Here is a 17,539-nt window from a genome sequence, read left to right as displayed (position 1 = left end):
AATTAAATAAAAAATCAGATAAAGAAACTCAGTGACAGTTACTTTAATCTTTTTAAGGCTACATTTACATTTTAGTCAGATATAGACTGAAGCAGAACATACAGACTTAAATCAGTGTATTCAACTAAAATAGGTACAACAGCCACATCACGATCACAGCATAGTAAAAACGTCTTCAAATACCACTAGCCTTCCAGACAATGCTGAATAGCTACAGTTAGTTTGAGCTCTTTCTCTATTCTGTGAACGTATTCAGGTGTGTACATTTGTGACTTGTTTTGGTAATCAGTGGCTGTATTGGAGAGGGAGGGGTTTCATCTCTTTTCTGAGTATATATAACCAACTTCTCAGCCCCCATCTCAGCGTACTTCATTCTATATCTAGAATATATATAGAATATATATATATATTCTATATCTAGAGGACTCCTGATATCTCCAGGAGTGATTATTTGTTGTGGTCTAGTACTGTCTTTTTCCTAGCTAGGACCAACTACTTAAAGTGCTGCCTGTCTTCCCAGTGGTCTACTTTGGTGTGTGAACTGCTGACTGCTTATCATTGGCAGATAGACACATCAACCAGGATCAAGGGGCAGGGCAATGTGTGACCTGTTTTGGTAACCAGTGGCTGTATTGGAGGGGGGAGTGGTTTCACCTCTCCTAGGCAATCAGCAATTAGTACAGGGAGGTGTTCTCTCCTCGGCTGCTAGGCAATTGGCAATTAGTGTTAGTTCTTCATTCTCCACTGGTTTCTCAGTGGCAGCTGTTAGTTCATCCGAGTTGTTCGTGGAAGGCTCCACACCACTCTCTCAGTATCTTACCTAGTTATTTATAGATTCTCATTTTGATCTTTTGTAGCTCTGTGTGTTTTCTATACCTGTTCGCTCCTCTACCTGAAGGCTTTACAGACGCTCCACACCTCTCGGCTGCTACCCTTATAATTTAGTGTACCCCGCGCGCACCAACCATGGAATTCTCAGGTCTCTGGCAGCTCTTGGAACTGCGATCAAGAACGCAGAGTTCATCTCAGCCTATGCTGCCCTTCAGTCTCTTGACTTGTTCCTGACAGGGATCACCCCAGAGAACACTGCTACTCCAGCTGCTCTTTCTTCATCTGATTGTTTTCTCTCATAGTCCGAGAGCATCTGGTCGTCGCAGTGGTGGCACAGGCTAACTCATTTCTCCTCAGTGGAGATTTATTTCTCCCTCACCTGTCCTCATTTGAATTCCACAGTGTCACGGGTCCACTCAAAATTAACGTTGTCATCCATCGACCACCAGGTACCCTGGGAGAGTTGACACCTTGATAAGCTAATTTCCTGAAGATGGCTCAGCGCTCTTCGTACTTGGCGACTTCAACCTCCCGACATCTGCCTTCGATTAATTTATTTCCCCTCCTTGCCTCTTGACCTCACCCTTTCCCAATCCCCTCCAACTCAAAAAGCAGGCAATATACGCTTGACAATCTTTACTAGAGGCTGCTCGCCTACTAATCTCAATGCAACGCCTCTCCAGGTCTCTGATCACTACTTTGATTTCCTTTTCTCTCCCTTTCCTCCAATGCTGACCACTCAGCCGCTACCCAGATGGTCGTGTGCGGACGCAATATTCTCTCTCTCCCACTACTCTTTCCTCTTCTATCATCTCTCCCTTCTGCTAAATCCTTCTCCCTCCTGTCTCCTGATTCTGCCTCTTCGACACTTCTCCTCATCCCATGATTGGCACTGTCCCCTTTCCTCCAGGTTGGCTCGGGCCTCCCCTCCTGCTCCATGGCTGAGTGACTGATTGCGAGCTTACAGAACAGGGCTGCGGGTAGCTGAGCAAAAATGGAGGGTAGAAGTAGAAATGGAGGAAAACTAAACTTCCAGAAGACCGATAATCCTTTCAGTCCCTTCTCTCTACCTTCTCTTCCTCTGGATCTCCTGCTAAAGCCACTTTCTATCACTACATGTCAAGCTTCTGCCTCTAACCCTAGGAAACTATTTTCTACTTTCTCCTCCTACCTTAATCTTCCACCCCCTCCAGACATCCGCTACTCAGTCTACTGAGTCCACTGGCCTCAACTCACACAGAACTACCCTAAGCCTTGACCTCTTTCTCCCCTCTCTCTCTTGACTAGTGAGGTCTGGCCTCCAGACAACCTGCCATCCTCCCTTCTCCAGACTATCTCTGGAGACCTTCTCCCATTCCTGAATTCCCTCATCAACTCATCCCTCACCACTGGCACTGCGTCCCCTCAAGAAACCAACACTCTGACGTCAACTATAGACCTGTATCCTTTTCTTTCCAAAACACTTGAGGGTGCTGTCTCTGAACAACTTTCATCTCAGAATGATCTTCTTGACCCTAACCAGTCAGGCTTCAAGACGGGTCACTAAACTGAGACTGCTCTTTGTCACGGAGGCTCTCCGCACTGCCAAAGCTGACTTTCTCTCCTCTCATCCTCCTACATCTATACGTTGCCTTCAACACCCTGAACCATCAGATCCTCCTCTCCACCCTCTTAGGGCTGGGCGTCTCAGGCTCTGCACACTCCTGTATTGCATCCAACCTAGCAGGTCTCTCCTACCAGGTGACATGGAGAGGATCTGTGTCTGCCCCACGTACTCTCACTACTGGTGTCCCCCAGGGCTCGGTTCTAGTCCCTCTTCACTTCTCTCTATACACCAAGTCAGTCATATCCTCACATGGTCTCTATCATTGTTATGCGGGTGACACTTAAATATTTTTCTCCTGCTGACACCCAACTTGGATGTCGGAACTGCTCTTCCTCGGGGGGGGGAATGCCTTCTCGCTCAAATACCTCTCCATCACGGTTGACAACTCCAGTGTCACCCTCCCAGAGTGCAAAGAACATTGACGTAACCCTGGACAACACCCTGTCGTTCTCTGCAAACATCAAAGGAGTGACTCGTTCATGCTCTACAACGTCAGTATAGTACGACCCTACCTCACACAGGAAGAGGAATATCCGTAGCGTACGACCCTACCTCTCACAGGAAGTGGCACAGGTTCCTAATCCAGGCATTTTTCTTCTCCCGTCTGGACTACTGAAACTCGCTGTTGGCTGGGCTCCCAGCTTGCGCCATCAAACCCTGAAACTGATCCAGAACGCTGCAGCGCTCTTGATTTTCAACCTTCCCAGGTTCTGTAACCTCGTTCCTGCGCACACTCCACACAACCAAGACCGTGGTGCTTACCGACAGAACAACGAGAGGACCTGCCCCTCCCTACCTTCAGACTAAGCTCAAACCCTACACCCCAACCTGAGCATTCCGTTCTGCCACCTCAGGTCTCTTGACCCTCCAGCCCAGTCCAAGCTCTTCTCTGTCCCGGCAGCCCAATCTTGGAACCAGCTTCCCCCTGAAGCTAGGACAGCACAGTCTCTGCCCATCTTCCCAAAAACATCTGAAACCCTACCTCTTCAAACAGTATCTTAAATAATCCTCCTCATCGTGACCCCCTCCCTCAAATAAAAAAATAACAACCAGAATTTGATAGATAGATACGTTATTGATGAAAAATGTACTTTCTATGCCTGTGATATGTAGTTGTCCCACCTCGCTATTTTAAGATGAATGTACTAACTAAGTCACTCTGGATAAGAGCGTCTGCTAAATGACTAGAAAGCTAAATGTATCATACTGCTATAGTGTGTGCGCCCAGTGGCTGACCATGTTTGACGGTCCCCAGGCCTCCCTCCTTCATGAGCGGTCCTATGAGCTCCAGCCGGCTCTGCATGTGCTGGTTGATGTGTTGTGTCCAGTAGCCGTCACACTGGTGCAGCCTGCGGAGGAGCTGCACCGTGGCCTCCAGCAGTACTGTGGTGCGGGGGGAACACAGTGGTTCGCCAGGCAGCAGGTCACTGGGCATGCCTCTCATCTGGAGGTCACACAGCGCCACCTAGGGGTAGAGCAGGGTAGTGGTGAGTCCTACTTTAGTCCATTGAAAGCAGACTGATAGCATTATACTTGTAACTTAGTAACTTCAAAATGTTACATAGACATCTACCTTCTATTAAAAGAGCCAATTAAAGACACACACACACACACACACACACACACACCTTCTCTCCAGGGTTGCTGCTGTAGAATAACACACAAGGGTACAACTCCGTGGCCTCCACACCTTCAAAAGCCAACTTAGGCTCCTGTCAACAAGACACAATATTAGGCATGTCCTAATGATATTCAGACGAATATCCTATGCCTGCCAGCAACAAATGTCATGGAAATCGACAATAAAAGTATTTTATTGTATCATAATAATTAATAATAATAAACTGAATTTAATTCCCTTCCTCCCCAGGCTGTAAAGTATACAGACCTTGTTGTTCTTGGCAAAAGAGATGGTTCTAGCCTCCATGTCCAGGATGCAGGTGATGGTGTCTCCCTGAGTGAAAGATGGCAGGGCCCGGCCCAGCTCCCCTCCATGGTACAGACTACCGCTGTAGGCCCGGTACAGCCACATGTCTGTGGTGGTGCGGTGGTTGTAGTCCCGGATGGGCCAGCGAGACACTCCGATACAAGTGCCCTCGTTCCCTTTGTTCTCCTTGGTGATGTTGAACTGGAGAAGGGGTGATGAAGAAGTGGAATTAGGAGGATACAATGCTGCCCGATTTCATGATTTAATCATTGACATTGTAGTCAAACTGTACAGAATCACTTATCTACAAATCACATTGCATCCTTAATACTTCTACTCAGTATGATCAAGATTACCTAGACTAACCTGTGGCCCCGCACATTGACTCTGTACCAGTACCCCCTGTATATAGTCTCCACATTGACTCTGTACCGGTACCCCCTGTATATAGCCTCGCTATTGTTATTTTACTGCTGCTCTTTAATTTTTTGTTACTTTTTTTCTTAAAGCATTGTTGGTTAAGAGCTTTTAAGTCAGCATTTCACAGTAAGGTTTACACATGTTGTATTCTGTGCATCTGACAAATCAAATTTGATTAGATTTTTGATTAGCGATTCTGTGCCTCACCTTGAATCCTAAAATACTACTACTCAGTACGATCAAGATTAGCGATCCTGTACATTTTACTCATTAAATAAGTAAGTACTTTAATACCTCCCCCCTTACCTTCCATATGAAGCAGCCGGAGTTGATGGCTGTGGTGGCGAGGCCGTACCCCTTCCCTCCTGATCCATGAGACAGGACGTTGCCGCTCTCCAACGAGCAGCAGATCAGCTTGTAGGGGTCAAAGGAGAAGTCTCCAATAGGAATAGACTCATCTTCACTTCCTGGGTCCTGGAACAAAGCATGAACATGTATACCATTTAGCATACGCTTTTATCCTAAGTGACTTAGAGTAGGTTCCTAACCCACGACCTTAGAGACGTTCCTAACCCATGACCTTAGAGACGTTCCTAACCCACGACCTCACAGTACGTTCCTAACCCGCGACCTTACAGTACGTTCCTAACCCACAACCTTACAGTAGGTTCCTAACCCACAACCTTACAGTAGGTTCCTAACCCACGACCTTACAGTAGGTTCCTAACCCACGACCTTACAGTAGGTTCCTAACCCACGACCTTATAGTAAGTTCATGACCCATGACCATTAAGCTACCAACTGAGATACACAGGACCACATTACTCAAACTCAACAAACACCACACCAAGTTAATTTAAATGTCCATGATATTGTAACTGTGAATACCCTGTTGGAGCTCTCTGCTGTTTTCTCTTGGTTCTTCTTCACAGCTAAAGGCTCCTCCCACATACACACTGAGAGAAGCCCAAACAGCTGATCAACTATCTGAAAAGGGGAGGGAGGGGAAAATGGAAGAGGAGAAAACAAGTAAGTTCCATGCTTTATAACTGGTAAGTACAGACAGACAGTAGACTACTCTGTGGTCTCAGACAGACAGAGACAGTAGACTACTCTGTGGTCTTTATCAGACAGAGACAGTAGACTACTCTGTGGTCTCAGACAGACAGAGACAGTAGACTACTCTGTGGTCTCAGACAGACAGTAGACTACTCTGTGGTCTCAGACAGACAGAGACAGTAGACTACTCTGTGGTCTCAGACAGACAGTAGAATACTCTGTGGTCTCAGACAGACCGTAGAATACTCTGTGGTCTCAGACAGACAGTAGAATACTCTGTGGTCTCAGACAGACAGTAGAATACTCTGTGGTCTCAGACAGACCGTAGAATACTCTGTGGTCTCAGACAGACCGTAGAATACTCTGTGGTCTCAGACAGACAGTAGAATACTCTGTGGTCTCAGACAGACCGTAGAATACTCTGTGGTCTCAGACAGACAGTAGAATACTCTGTGGTCTCAGACAGACCGTAGAATACTCCGTGATCTCAGACAGACAGTAGAATACTCTGTGGTCTCAGACAGACAGTAGACTACTCTGTGGTCTCAGACAGACAGTAGACTACTCTGTGGTCTCAGACAGACAGAGACAGTAGACTACTCTGTGGTCTCAGACAGACAGAGACAGTAGACTACTCTGTGGTCTCAGACAGACAGTAGACTACTCTGTGGTCTCAGACAGACAGTAGACTACTCTGTGGTCTCAGACAGACAGAGACAGTAGACTACTCTGTGGTCTCAGACAGACAGAGACAGTAGACTACTCTGTGGTCTCAGACACACGGAGACAGTAGAATATTCTGTGGTCTCAGACAGAGACAGTAGACTAATCTGTGGTCTCAGACAGACAGAGACAGTAGACTAATCGGTGCTCTCACCTGTTCAATCTGTGCTGTATCAGAACAGGCCGGTAACAGACCTTCCAGAATGTGGAAGGCTAACAGTTTGGTTCTCAAGTTCCGGAATCGTGGAGAACCTAATAGAAAGATCACATCTCCATTTCAAGCAGCTGATCAAGTTATATTTGATAAACATTTTAAAAGGTGATACACGTGCAGAGACATGACACATCCCCACAATCTTCTGAATTACAATTTTCCGCAGTGTAAAGAGAAACAAAAACAGTGTTGTTGACTGCGTTCAGCCCTTACCAGAAGAGCACTTGTGTGAGATGATGGTCATGAGTGGATCGATCCACTTGATGAAGGCAGAGACTCTCTTGGTCACCCTTAGCGACAGGATACGCCTCAGGAATACCAAGAAGTCAGCGAGCTGAGACTCAATGACCCTACTGCTCCGCACCATCTCCATCCCTACAGAGAAATGTAAACTGTGAAGGTTCATCCCACCTGACATTATGTCCACTCCAGCTAACATCTCATACTGGGCCACAACAATGGCGTTCATAAGGAACAGTAAATACTTGTTTTTTTAAAACTCAGAACAAACACACATTAAAGTCATAACCGGTCTACTCTACGCGACAAATAGGTAATCTCCCCCTATGTGGCCATGGAATTTAAAGGCCTAAGTACAAGTAAGTATTTTCTCCTCTAACGTTGCCTCACCCTCTATCCGGATCCTCTTGGTGGAGGTGTCCTGGTCTGCTTCCTCTGTTGCCGTGTTCTCCAGCGCCTCCTGCTGGTGGACCATGTGTAGCAGACTCTGGAGCTGCTCACGCATCACATCCAGCAGGGCCTGAGACACGTCCAGAGGCAGGGAGTCCTCACACGAACTGGGGGACAGAAAAAAAAACACACACACACACACACACACACACACACACACACACACACACACACACACACACACACACACACACACACACACACACACACACACACACACACACACGGTGGACATCAGTTAGGCAGTCTAGAGGTTAGAGAAGCCAGGTCTGCAACTAGAAGGTCGCTGGTTAAATAAATACATCTGGTGGGATTCTAAGTATCCTAGATGTCATATCCTGCTGTTGTGCACTAAACAAGGCAGCTATATAACGATCAGCGTTGGCCAGCATCTCCAGCATGCCAGCTCGATACCTCCACTCGGCAGCATTTGTCACCTGGCGTCCTAGTTCCTTTCCTATTTCCTTTCCTCGTTCCTGTCGAGTCTACTCACCTAGCAGCGATGGCCAGTATCTGCAGTAGCCGGGCACAGGCCAGTTTTACGGCTCCATTCAGCAGCATGCTTCCTGACACAGAGGCTACCAGCCAGCGCTGGTTCATCAGAACACACGTGCTGTCTGTCAGCAACGACAGGATCTCCAGGATGCCAGACTTACAGACCACCACCAGATCTACTGGCTGGTAGTGGAAATTCAAGGCAAACACTGTGGCCAACAGCAGAGGCTGGTAGGAGCCTGAGAAAGAGAGAGGGAATACAAAACAAAAGAGTTCAAGTCTGGGTGGACACACTGCTAGCCTGATCCCAGACCTGTTTATGCCGTGGAGGCAACTCCTATGACCGAGATGGTAAGACATCACAAACATATCTGGGATCAGGCAAGGGGACATCCCTGTCAGGGATGGATTTATGAATGTATGGAAGCAGACCCTGGGGTCATGTTACTGTAGCCAGATCTGTTTGTGCCGTCTTGCCAATGGCCAAAAGAGTTGGCTACACGGAAACAAACAGATCTTGAACCAGTCTAAAGTAAATGTGTTCTATAATATAGTTGGACCCCAACCTGTCTGTTCCCTCTCCGTGAGGACCTTCTGTCTCAGGACTCGGACCACCTGCTGGTAGAGGGTGTGGGCAGCAGACTGCAGCTCTCTCTGGGTAAACATAGACGCCGACTGGGTCCCAGACTGGGGACAGAAATACAATCGGCGTAACATTAAAATACTACACGATCAACTTGAAATGGCGATTGTCACCCGGCAGAACTAGATCTCAGCAGTATTTAGCGCGTGCCAGTGAGTGTCGTTCTTGTCAGCACACAGGAAAGACCTACTTTTCTACATGTGATGGGTCCCCTTCCGTAACGCATTGTTCATATTACCAGCGTCAACTTTTTAAAATGCATTTTATTTATTTTAGCTTTATTTAACTAGGCAAGTCAGTTAAGAACAAATTCTTATTTACAGTGGGGGCCTAGGAACAGTGGGTTAACTGCCTTGTTCAGGGGCAGAACGACAGATTTTTACCTTGACAGCTCTGGGATTCGATCCAGCAACCTTTCGGTTACTGGTCCAACTCTAACCACTAGACTACCTGCCGCCCCAGCTTGTTTGTGTTTGCTCAAGTAATTACTATTTACTACTATGGTGCGTGTCCCTGTGCAGTGATGATACGTAACTGAATTTACAGTGTAGTGGTTCATCTGGTCTAACTCACAGTGTAGTGGTTCATCTGGTCTAACTCACAGTGTAGTGGTTCATCTGGTCTAACTCACAGTGTAGTGGTTCATCTGGTCTACCTCACAGTGTAGTGGTTCATCTGGTCTAACTTAGTGTAGTGGTTCATCTGGTCTAACTCACAGTGTAGTGGTTCGTCTGGTCTAACTCACAGTGTAGTGGTTCATCTGGTCTAACTCACAGTGTAGTGGTTCGTCTGGTCTAACTCACAGTGTAGTGGTTCATCTGGTCTAACTCACAGTGTAGTGGTTCATCTGGTCTAACTCACAGTGTAGCGGTTCATCTGGTCTAACTCACAGTGTAGCGGTTCATCTGGTCTAACTCACAGTGTAGCGGTTCATCTGGTCTAACTCACAGTGTAGTGGTTCGTCTGGTCTAACTCACAGTGTAGTGGTTCATCTGGTCTAACTCACAGTGTAGTGGTTCATCTGGTCTAACTCAGTGTACTGGTTCATCTGGTCTAACTCACAGTGTAGTGGTTCATCTGGTCTAACTCACAGTGTAGTGGTTCATCTGGTCTAACTCACAGTGTAGTGGTTCATCTGGTCTAACTCACAGTGTAGTGGTTCATCTGGTCTACCTCACAGTGTAGTGGTTCATCTGGTCTAACTTAGTGTAGTGGTTCATCTGGTCTAACTCACAGTGTAGTGGTTCGTCTGGTCTAACTCACAGTGTAGTGGTTCATCTGGTCTAACTCACAGTGTAGTGGTTCGTCTGGTCTAACTCACAGTGTAGTGGTTCATCTGGTCTAACTCACAGTGTAGTGGTTCATCTGGTCTAACTCACAGTGTAGCGGTTCATCTGGTCTAACTCACAGTGTAGCGGTTCATCTGGTCTAACTCACAGTGTAGCGGTTCATCTGGTCTAACTCACAGTGTAGTGGTTCGTCTGGTCTAACTCACAGTGTAGTGGTTCATCTGGTCTAACTCACAGTGTAGTGGTTCATCTGGTCTAACTCACAGTGTACTGGTTCATCTGGTCTAACTCACAGTGTAGTGGTTCATCTGGTCTAACTCACAGTGTAGTGGTTCATCTGGTCTAACTCACAGTGTAGTGGTTCATCTGGTCTAACTCACAGTGTAGTGGTTCATCTGGTCTAACTCACAGTGTAGTGGTTCATCTGGTCTAACTCACAGTGTAGTGGTTCATCTGGTCTAACTCACAGTGTAGTGGTACATCTGGTCGTTGTCTCCAGACTGGCAGCCTGTGATAGGTGTCCCCAGTCCAAAGCAGCCCGACAGGAACTGCAGTTGAACAGATTGTAACAAGCCAGGGAACCGCAAGGGAGGAGAGGAGCCTGAACCACTACTCTTCTCCTCCATCTCAGACAGGAAGGAAGAGATCTGGCACAACGCCTCTAGACGGACCTGAGCACAAGAGAATCATTGTGTTTTACTAACATTATTGTAACCCTCCATGTTGAACGAACGGACGACTACGGTTGTTTTGTAAAAGAGAATGTGCTCTCAATAAATTGTTAAAATAAATAAATATCCTTACATTCAAGTCTTTGATAATGATTCTACAATGCTGCAGCAGGGAGAATAGCCCCTCCACTAAGCACAGTCACGTAAAATAAGGTATTTCGTTTCTAGGGCTGGGAATTGCCAGGGACCTTATGATATATAAAAAATACTGAGGTACCGATATATATTGCATTTCTCACAATTCTATGTTTTTTTTTCGGTACAATACTGCAATTTGTATTTATTACAATTTAATTGCTCACTAAGTCTGCTGCAGAGAAACAAGATGGAGCATGGCGTTTTGATCAGCCATGGAATTAAGAGTGCTGAAAACATATTAGCTCGCTATTTATAAACAAGATGGAAAACAAGCATTGAGATGAGAAATAGTGGCGTTGGTAAACCCGACCTAGCTCTAGCAAACGCTGCCCACAGTAGTTTTATTTATTATATTTTACTAATTGTTTACTTGCAGACAAATATCAATAATAATATTGTCAACAAAATAATATTGCGATGTGTAACTGTATCGATTTTTATAAATACTTACCTCTGCCCTCTGCTGTTGTTGGTACATGGCCAATGTGATGGCCTTGGGGTCTGCCTGGCTGCCTGCCTCTCTCTCCAGTAACGAGGAGGGTGGGGTCGGACGGAGCAGGCTCCCACACAGGAAGTGAAAGACCTGGCTGAGCACGCTGGACGAGCTGCCCGCCCCGCCCTGGCACATGGAGCTGGTGGTGGGGCTGATGCACTGGCGTAGCCGCTCCCACGCATCCTTCATGATGCCCAGGGAACACAGTGGTAGACCTGATGGAGGGTCAGATGTCAGGGGTTATAATAGTTGACCTCTCATCCATCAATCAATCAATCAAATGTGGTTATAAAGCCCTTTCTACATCCTCAGTTGTCACAAAGTGCTTTACAGAAACTGGGTCTAGACCTCTCATTCCACCTTCTATGGTGTGTGACTGTACTTCCTGGATTGATAGTTAGATCATATTCAGTGAGTGATTTAGTACCCATTCTATTCTTGAAGGAGTTTCTGGACTGGCCTGCAGATGGTTTTCTACTGCCCAAGGTGAATCTGCTCTGTTCGGCCTTTGGGCTGAGTAGAGAATCTGTAGATGAAGTTGATTTCCTGTAGAAAGCAGACCAGTAATTTATAGTAGATTAAAAAAACAATGAATACTAGGGCTAATGTACTGAAATACACACACACACACACACACACACACAGATTGACACCAATGCCCAAACACACAACCCCACAACCCCCACACACACATTGACACCAATGCCCAAACCCACAACCCCACCCACGACACACACCCGACTCCTTCCCCCCCATCCACAGACCCACTCACCTGGCTCCAGTGCTCTCCGCCTGCCCTGTCTCTTCACTCTGTTCCTGCCACGCGGGCCGGACCCCCAAGAGGAGAAACACACAGCGGGACACAACCAGGTGGCAGGCTACAGGGAATGACATGCCCTCTTCAGACCCCCTCCGCCGCTCCCAGCCCTGCGTGTTAGGGGGCTCTCTTTCTGGGGTACCGGGGCTCTCTGTGCTGCTGGGGAGGGTGGAGGTCCCGGAAGACTCGTAGACAGTCTCGTTCTGCTGTAGCTGCATGGCCTCCCGCGTGGCCAGGAAGCACTGGAGGACCTCTATTTGGCAAACAGGGATGGGGAGATTTAGGTAGGAGAGTGTGTGTGTACTACACTTCAAAATCATCATGCGACAAACAAAGACCAAGGACATGGCCCAGTTTACCCGGCAGGTACATACTGCTGATGCTGGGTGTGTCCTCCTCTGGCCCCTCCTCCTGGTTGTGTTCTGCAGTCGTGGGGAGGAACTGCCCTCCCTGGTGAGTCCCGTGACCTCCACTGTGACCCCCCAGCTCAGGGTCCTGATCTTTCCCCCGGTCCGCCTGCTGCTCCCTACCAGAGGGACCCGGTTCCTGCCGGTCCTGCCCACTGGGACTCTGGAAGGAATAGAAGAGACAGCATGAGACAGTGACATGAGACAGTGACATGAGAGACAGTATGAGACAGGATGAGACAGTGACATGAGACAGCATGAGACAGTGACACGAGAGACAGCATGAGACAGTGACATGAGAGACAGCATGAGACAGTGACATGAGACAGTGACATGAGAGACAGTATGAGACAGCATGAGACAGTGACATGAGACATAGCATGAGACAGTAACATGAGAGACAGCATGAGACAGTAACATGAGACAGCATGAGACAGTAACATGAGAGACAGTATGAGACAGTGACATGAGACAGCATGAGACAGTGACATGAGACAGCATGAGACAGTGACATGAGAGACAGCATGAGACAGTGACATGAGAGACAGCATGAGACAGTGACATGAGACAGCATGAGACAGTGACATGAGAGACAGCATGAGACAGTAACATGAGAGACAGCATGAGACAGTAACATGAGACACAGCATGAGACAGTAACATGAGACACAGCATGAGACAGTAACATGAGACACAGCATGAGACAGTAACATGAGACACAGCATGAGACAGTAACATGAGACACAGCATGAGACAGTAACATGAGACACAGCATGAGACAGTAACATGAGACACAGCATGAGACAGTAACGTGAGACACAGCATGAGACAGTAACATGAGACACAGCATGAGACAGTAACATGAGACACAGCATGAGACAGTAACATGAGACACAGCATGAGACAGTAACATGAGAGACAGCATGAGACAGAGACATGAGAGACAGCATGAGACAGTGACATGAGACAGCATGAGACAGTAACATGAGACAGCATGAGACAGTAACATGAGACACAGCATGAGACAGTAACATGAGAGACAGCATGAGACAGTGACATGAGACAGTAACATGAGACACAGCATGAGACAGTAACATGAGAGACAGTATGAGACAGTGACATGAGAGACAGCATGAGACAGTAACATGAGAGACAGCATGAGACAGTAACATGAGAGACAGCATGAGACAGTAACATGAGAGACAGCATGAGACAGTAACATGAGAGACAGCATGAGACAGTAACATGAGAGACAGCATGAGACAGTAACATGAGAGACAGCATGAGACAGTAACATGAGACACAGCATGAGACAGTAACATGAGACACAGCATGAGACAGTAACATGAGACACAGCATGAGACAGTAACATGAGACACAGCATGAGACAGTAACATGAGACACAGCATGAGACAGTAACATGAGACACAGCATGAGACAGTAACGTGAGACACAGCATGAGACAGTAACATGAGACACAGCATGAGACAGTAACATGAGACACAGCATGAGACAGTAACATGAGACACAGCATGAGACAGTAACATGAGAGACAGCATGAGACAGAGACATGAGACAGCATGAGACAGTAACATGAGACAGCATGAGACAGTAACATGAGACACAGCATGAGACAGTAACATGAGAGACAGCATGAGACAGTGACATGAGACAGTAACATGAGACACAGCATGAGACAGTAACATGAGACAGTATGAGACAGTGACATGAGAGACAGCATGAGACAGTAACATGAGAGACAGCATGAGACAGTAACATGAGAGACAGCATGAGACAGTAACATGAGAGACAGCATGAGACAGTAACATGAGAGACAGCATGAGACAGTAACATGAGAGACAGCATGAGACAGTAACATGAGAGACAGTACGAGACAGTAACATGAGACAGTATGAGACAGTGACATGAGAGACAGCATGAGACAGTAACATGAGAGACGGTACGAGACAGCTCTTCAGGTTAGCTCTTCAGGTTGAATGGAGAAATCATTCAGAAAACTGTCTTGACATTAAGTCAAATCAAATGTTAATAGTCACATTTCACCTTGTAGTGAAACGCTTGCTTACAAGCCCCTAACCAATAATGCAGTTACAAAAATATGAATAAGAAATAAAAGTAACAAGTAGTTCAAGTGCAGCAGTACAATAACAAAAATAACAATAGTGAGACTATATACAGGAGGTACCGGTACAGAGTCAATGTGGAGGCTATATACAGGGGGTACTGGTACAGAGTCAATGTGGAGGCTATATACAGGGTATTACGGTACAGAGTCAATGTGGAGACTATATACAGGAGGTACCGGTACAGAGTCAATGTGGAGGCTATATACAGGGGGTACTGGTACAGAGTCAATGTGGAGGCTATATACAGGAGGTACCGGTACAGTGTCAATGTGGAGACTATATACAGGAGGTACCAGTACAGAGTCAATGTGGAGACTATATACAGGAGGTACCAGTACAGTGTCAATGTGGAGACTATATACAGGGTATTACGGTACAGAGTCAATGTGGAGGCTATATACAGGGGGTACCGGTACAGAGTCAATGTGGAGACTATATACAGGGTATTACGGTACAGAGTCAATGTGGAGACTATATACAGGAGGTACCGGTACAGAGTCAATGTGGAGGCTATATACAGGGGGTACTGGTACAGAGTCAATGTGGAGGCTATATACAGGAGGTACCGGTACAGTGTCAATGTGGAGACTATATACAGGAGGTACCGGTACAGTGTCAATGTGGAGACTATATACAGGAGGTACCGGTACAGTGTCAATGTGGAGACTATATACAGGAGGTACCGGTACAGTGTCAATGTGGAGACTATATACAGGAGGTACCGGTACAGTGTCAATGTGGAGACTATATACAGGAGGTACCGGTACAGTGTCAATGTGGAGACTATATACAGGAGGTACCGGTACAGTGTCAATGTGGAGACTATATACAGGAGGTACCGGTACAGAGTCAATGTGGAGGCTATATACAGGAGGTACCGGTACAGAGTCAATGTGGAGACTATATACAGGAGGTACCGGTACAGAGTCAATGTGGAGACTATATACAGGAGGTACCGGTACAGTGTCAATGTGGAGACTATATACAGGAGGTACCAGTACAGAGTCAATGTGGAGACTATATACAGGAGGTACCGGTACAGTGTCAATGTGGAGGCTATATACAGGAGGTACCGGTACAGTGTCAATGTGGAGACTATATACAGGAGGTACCAGTACAGAGTCAATGTGGAGACTATATACAGGAGGTACCAGTACAGAGTCAATGTGGAGACTATATACAGGAGGTACCAGTACAGAGTCAATGTGGAGACTATATACAGGAGGTACCAGTACAGCGTCAATGTGGAGACTATATACAGGAGGTACCGGTACAGTGTCAATGTGGAGACTATATACAGGAGGTACCGGTACAGTGTCAATGTGGAGACTATATACAGGAGGTACCAGTACAGAGTCAATGTGGAGGCTATATACAGGAGGTACCGGTACAGTGTCAATGTGGAGGCTATATACAGGAGGTACCAGTACAGAGTCAATGTGGAGGCTATATACAGGGGGTACCGGTACAGTGTCAACGTGGAGGCTATATACAGGAGGTACCGGTACAGAGTCAATGTGGAGACTATATACAGGAGGTACCGGTACAGTGTCAATGTGGAGGCTGTATACAGGAGGTACTGGTACAGAGTCAATGTGGAGACTATATACAGGAGGTACCGGTACAGAGTCAATGTGGAGGATATATACAGGGGGTACTGGTACAGAGTCAATGTGGAGACTATATACAGGAGGTACCGGTACAGAGTCAATGTGGAGACTATATACAGGAGGTACCGGTACAGAGTCAATGTGGAGACTATATACAGGAGGTACCGGTACAGAGTCAATGTGGAGGCTATATACAGGAGGTACCGGTACAGAGTCAATGTGGAGACTATATACAGGAGGTACCGGTACAGTGTCAATGTGGAGACTATATACAGGGTATTACGGTACAGAGTCAATGTGGAGGCTATATACAGGAGGTACCGGTACAGTGTCAATGTGGAGACTATATACAGGGTATTACGGTACAGAGTCAATGTGGAGGCTATATACAGGGGGTACCGGTACAGAGTCAATGTGGAGACTATATACAGGGTATTACGGTACAGAGTCAATGTGGAGGCTATATACAGGAGGTACCGGTACAGAGTCAATGTGGAGACTATATACAGGAGGTACCGGTACAGAGTCAATGTGGAGACTATATACAGGAGGTACCGGTACAGTGTCAATGTGGAGACTATATACAGGAGGTACCAGTACAGAGTCAATGTGGAGACTATATACAGGAGGTACCGGTACAGTGTCAATGTGGAGGCTATATACAGGAGGTACCGGTACAGTGTCAATGTGGAGACTATATACAGGAGGTACCAGTACAGAGTCAATGTGGAGACTATATACAGGAGGTACCAGTACAGAGTCAATGTGGAGACTATATACAGGAGGTACCAGTACAGAGTCAATGTGGAGACTATATACAGGAGGTACCAGTACAGCGTCAATGTGGAGACTATATACAGGAGGTACCGGTACAGTGTCAATGTGGAGACTATATACAGGAGGTACCGGTACAGTGTCAATGTGGAGACTATATACAGGAGGTACCAGTACAGAGTCAATGTGGAGGCTATATACAGGAGGTACCGGTACAGTGTCAATGTGGAGGCTATATACAGGAGGTACCAGTACAGAGTCAATGTGGAGGCTATATACAGGGGGTACCGGTACAGTGTCAATGTGGAGGCTATATACAGGAGGTACCGGTACAGAGTCAATGTGGAGACTATATACAGGAGGTACCGGTACAGTGTCAATGTGGAGGCTGTATACAGGAGGTACTGGTACAGAGTCAATGTGGAGACTATATACAGGAGGTACCGGTACAGAGTCAATGTGGAGGCTATATACAGGGCGTACTGGTACAGAGTCAATGTGGAGACTATATACAGGAGGTACCGGT

General features: G+C 46.7%; 1 protein-coding gene across 9 annotated transcripts in view; it reads right to left on the bottom strand.

Moving 5' to 3' along the window:
- LOC139422690 (probable E3 ubiquitin-protein ligase HERC1) overlaps positions 1 to 17,539 on the bottom strand; it is a 111,945-nt gene that overhangs the window by 56,216 nt on the left and 38,190 nt on the right. For 7 of the 9 annotated variants that reach the window (XM_071173902.1, XM_071173903.1, XM_071173894.1 and 4 more), the window contains exons 24-38: positions 12,436 to 12,646; positions 12,032 to 12,329; positions 11,687 to 11,805; positions 11,218 to 11,474; positions 10,365 to 10,568; positions 8,532 to 8,652; positions 7,964 to 8,204; positions 7,411 to 7,577; positions 6,994 to 7,155; positions 6,721 to 6,818; positions 5,673 to 5,771; positions 5,091 to 5,258; positions 4,326 to 4,565; positions 4,066 to 4,149; positions 3,674 to 3,902 (exon numbers count right to left, since the gene is read on the bottom strand). In XM_071173902.1, the coding sequence (XP_071030003.1) occupies positions 3,674 to 3,902; positions 4,066 to 4,149; positions 4,326 to 4,565; positions 5,091 to 5,258; positions 5,673 to 5,771; positions 6,721 to 6,818; positions 6,994 to 7,155; positions 7,411 to 7,577; positions 7,964 to 8,204; positions 8,532 to 8,652; positions 10,365 to 10,568; positions 11,218 to 11,474; positions 11,687 to 11,805; positions 12,032 to 12,329; positions 12,436 to 12,646 (2,698 nt within the window). The remainder of the gene's footprint in view (positions 1 to 3,673; positions 3,903 to 4,065; positions 4,150 to 4,325; positions 4,566 to 5,090; positions 5,259 to 5,672; positions 5,772 to 6,720; positions 6,819 to 6,993; positions 7,156 to 7,410; positions 7,578 to 7,963; positions 8,205 to 8,531; positions 8,653 to 10,364; positions 10,569 to 11,217; positions 11,475 to 11,686; positions 11,806 to 12,031; positions 12,330 to 12,435; positions 12,647 to 17,539) is intronic. The other 2 variants (XM_071173898.1, XM_071173899.1) reach the window with 1 other exon arrangement.

This window comes from Oncorhynchus clarkii, chromosome 12 (genome assembly GCF_045791955.1).
Source record: "Oncorhynchus clarkii lewisi isolate Uvic-CL-2024 chromosome 12, UVic_Ocla_1.0, whole genome shotgun sequence".
In the NCBI taxonomy this organism is placed as follows: domain Eukaryota; kingdom Metazoa; phylum Chordata; class Actinopteri; order Salmoniformes; family Salmonidae; genus Oncorhynchus; species Oncorhynchus clarkii.
This window is presented reverse-complemented; position numbering and strand designations above follow the sequence as displayed.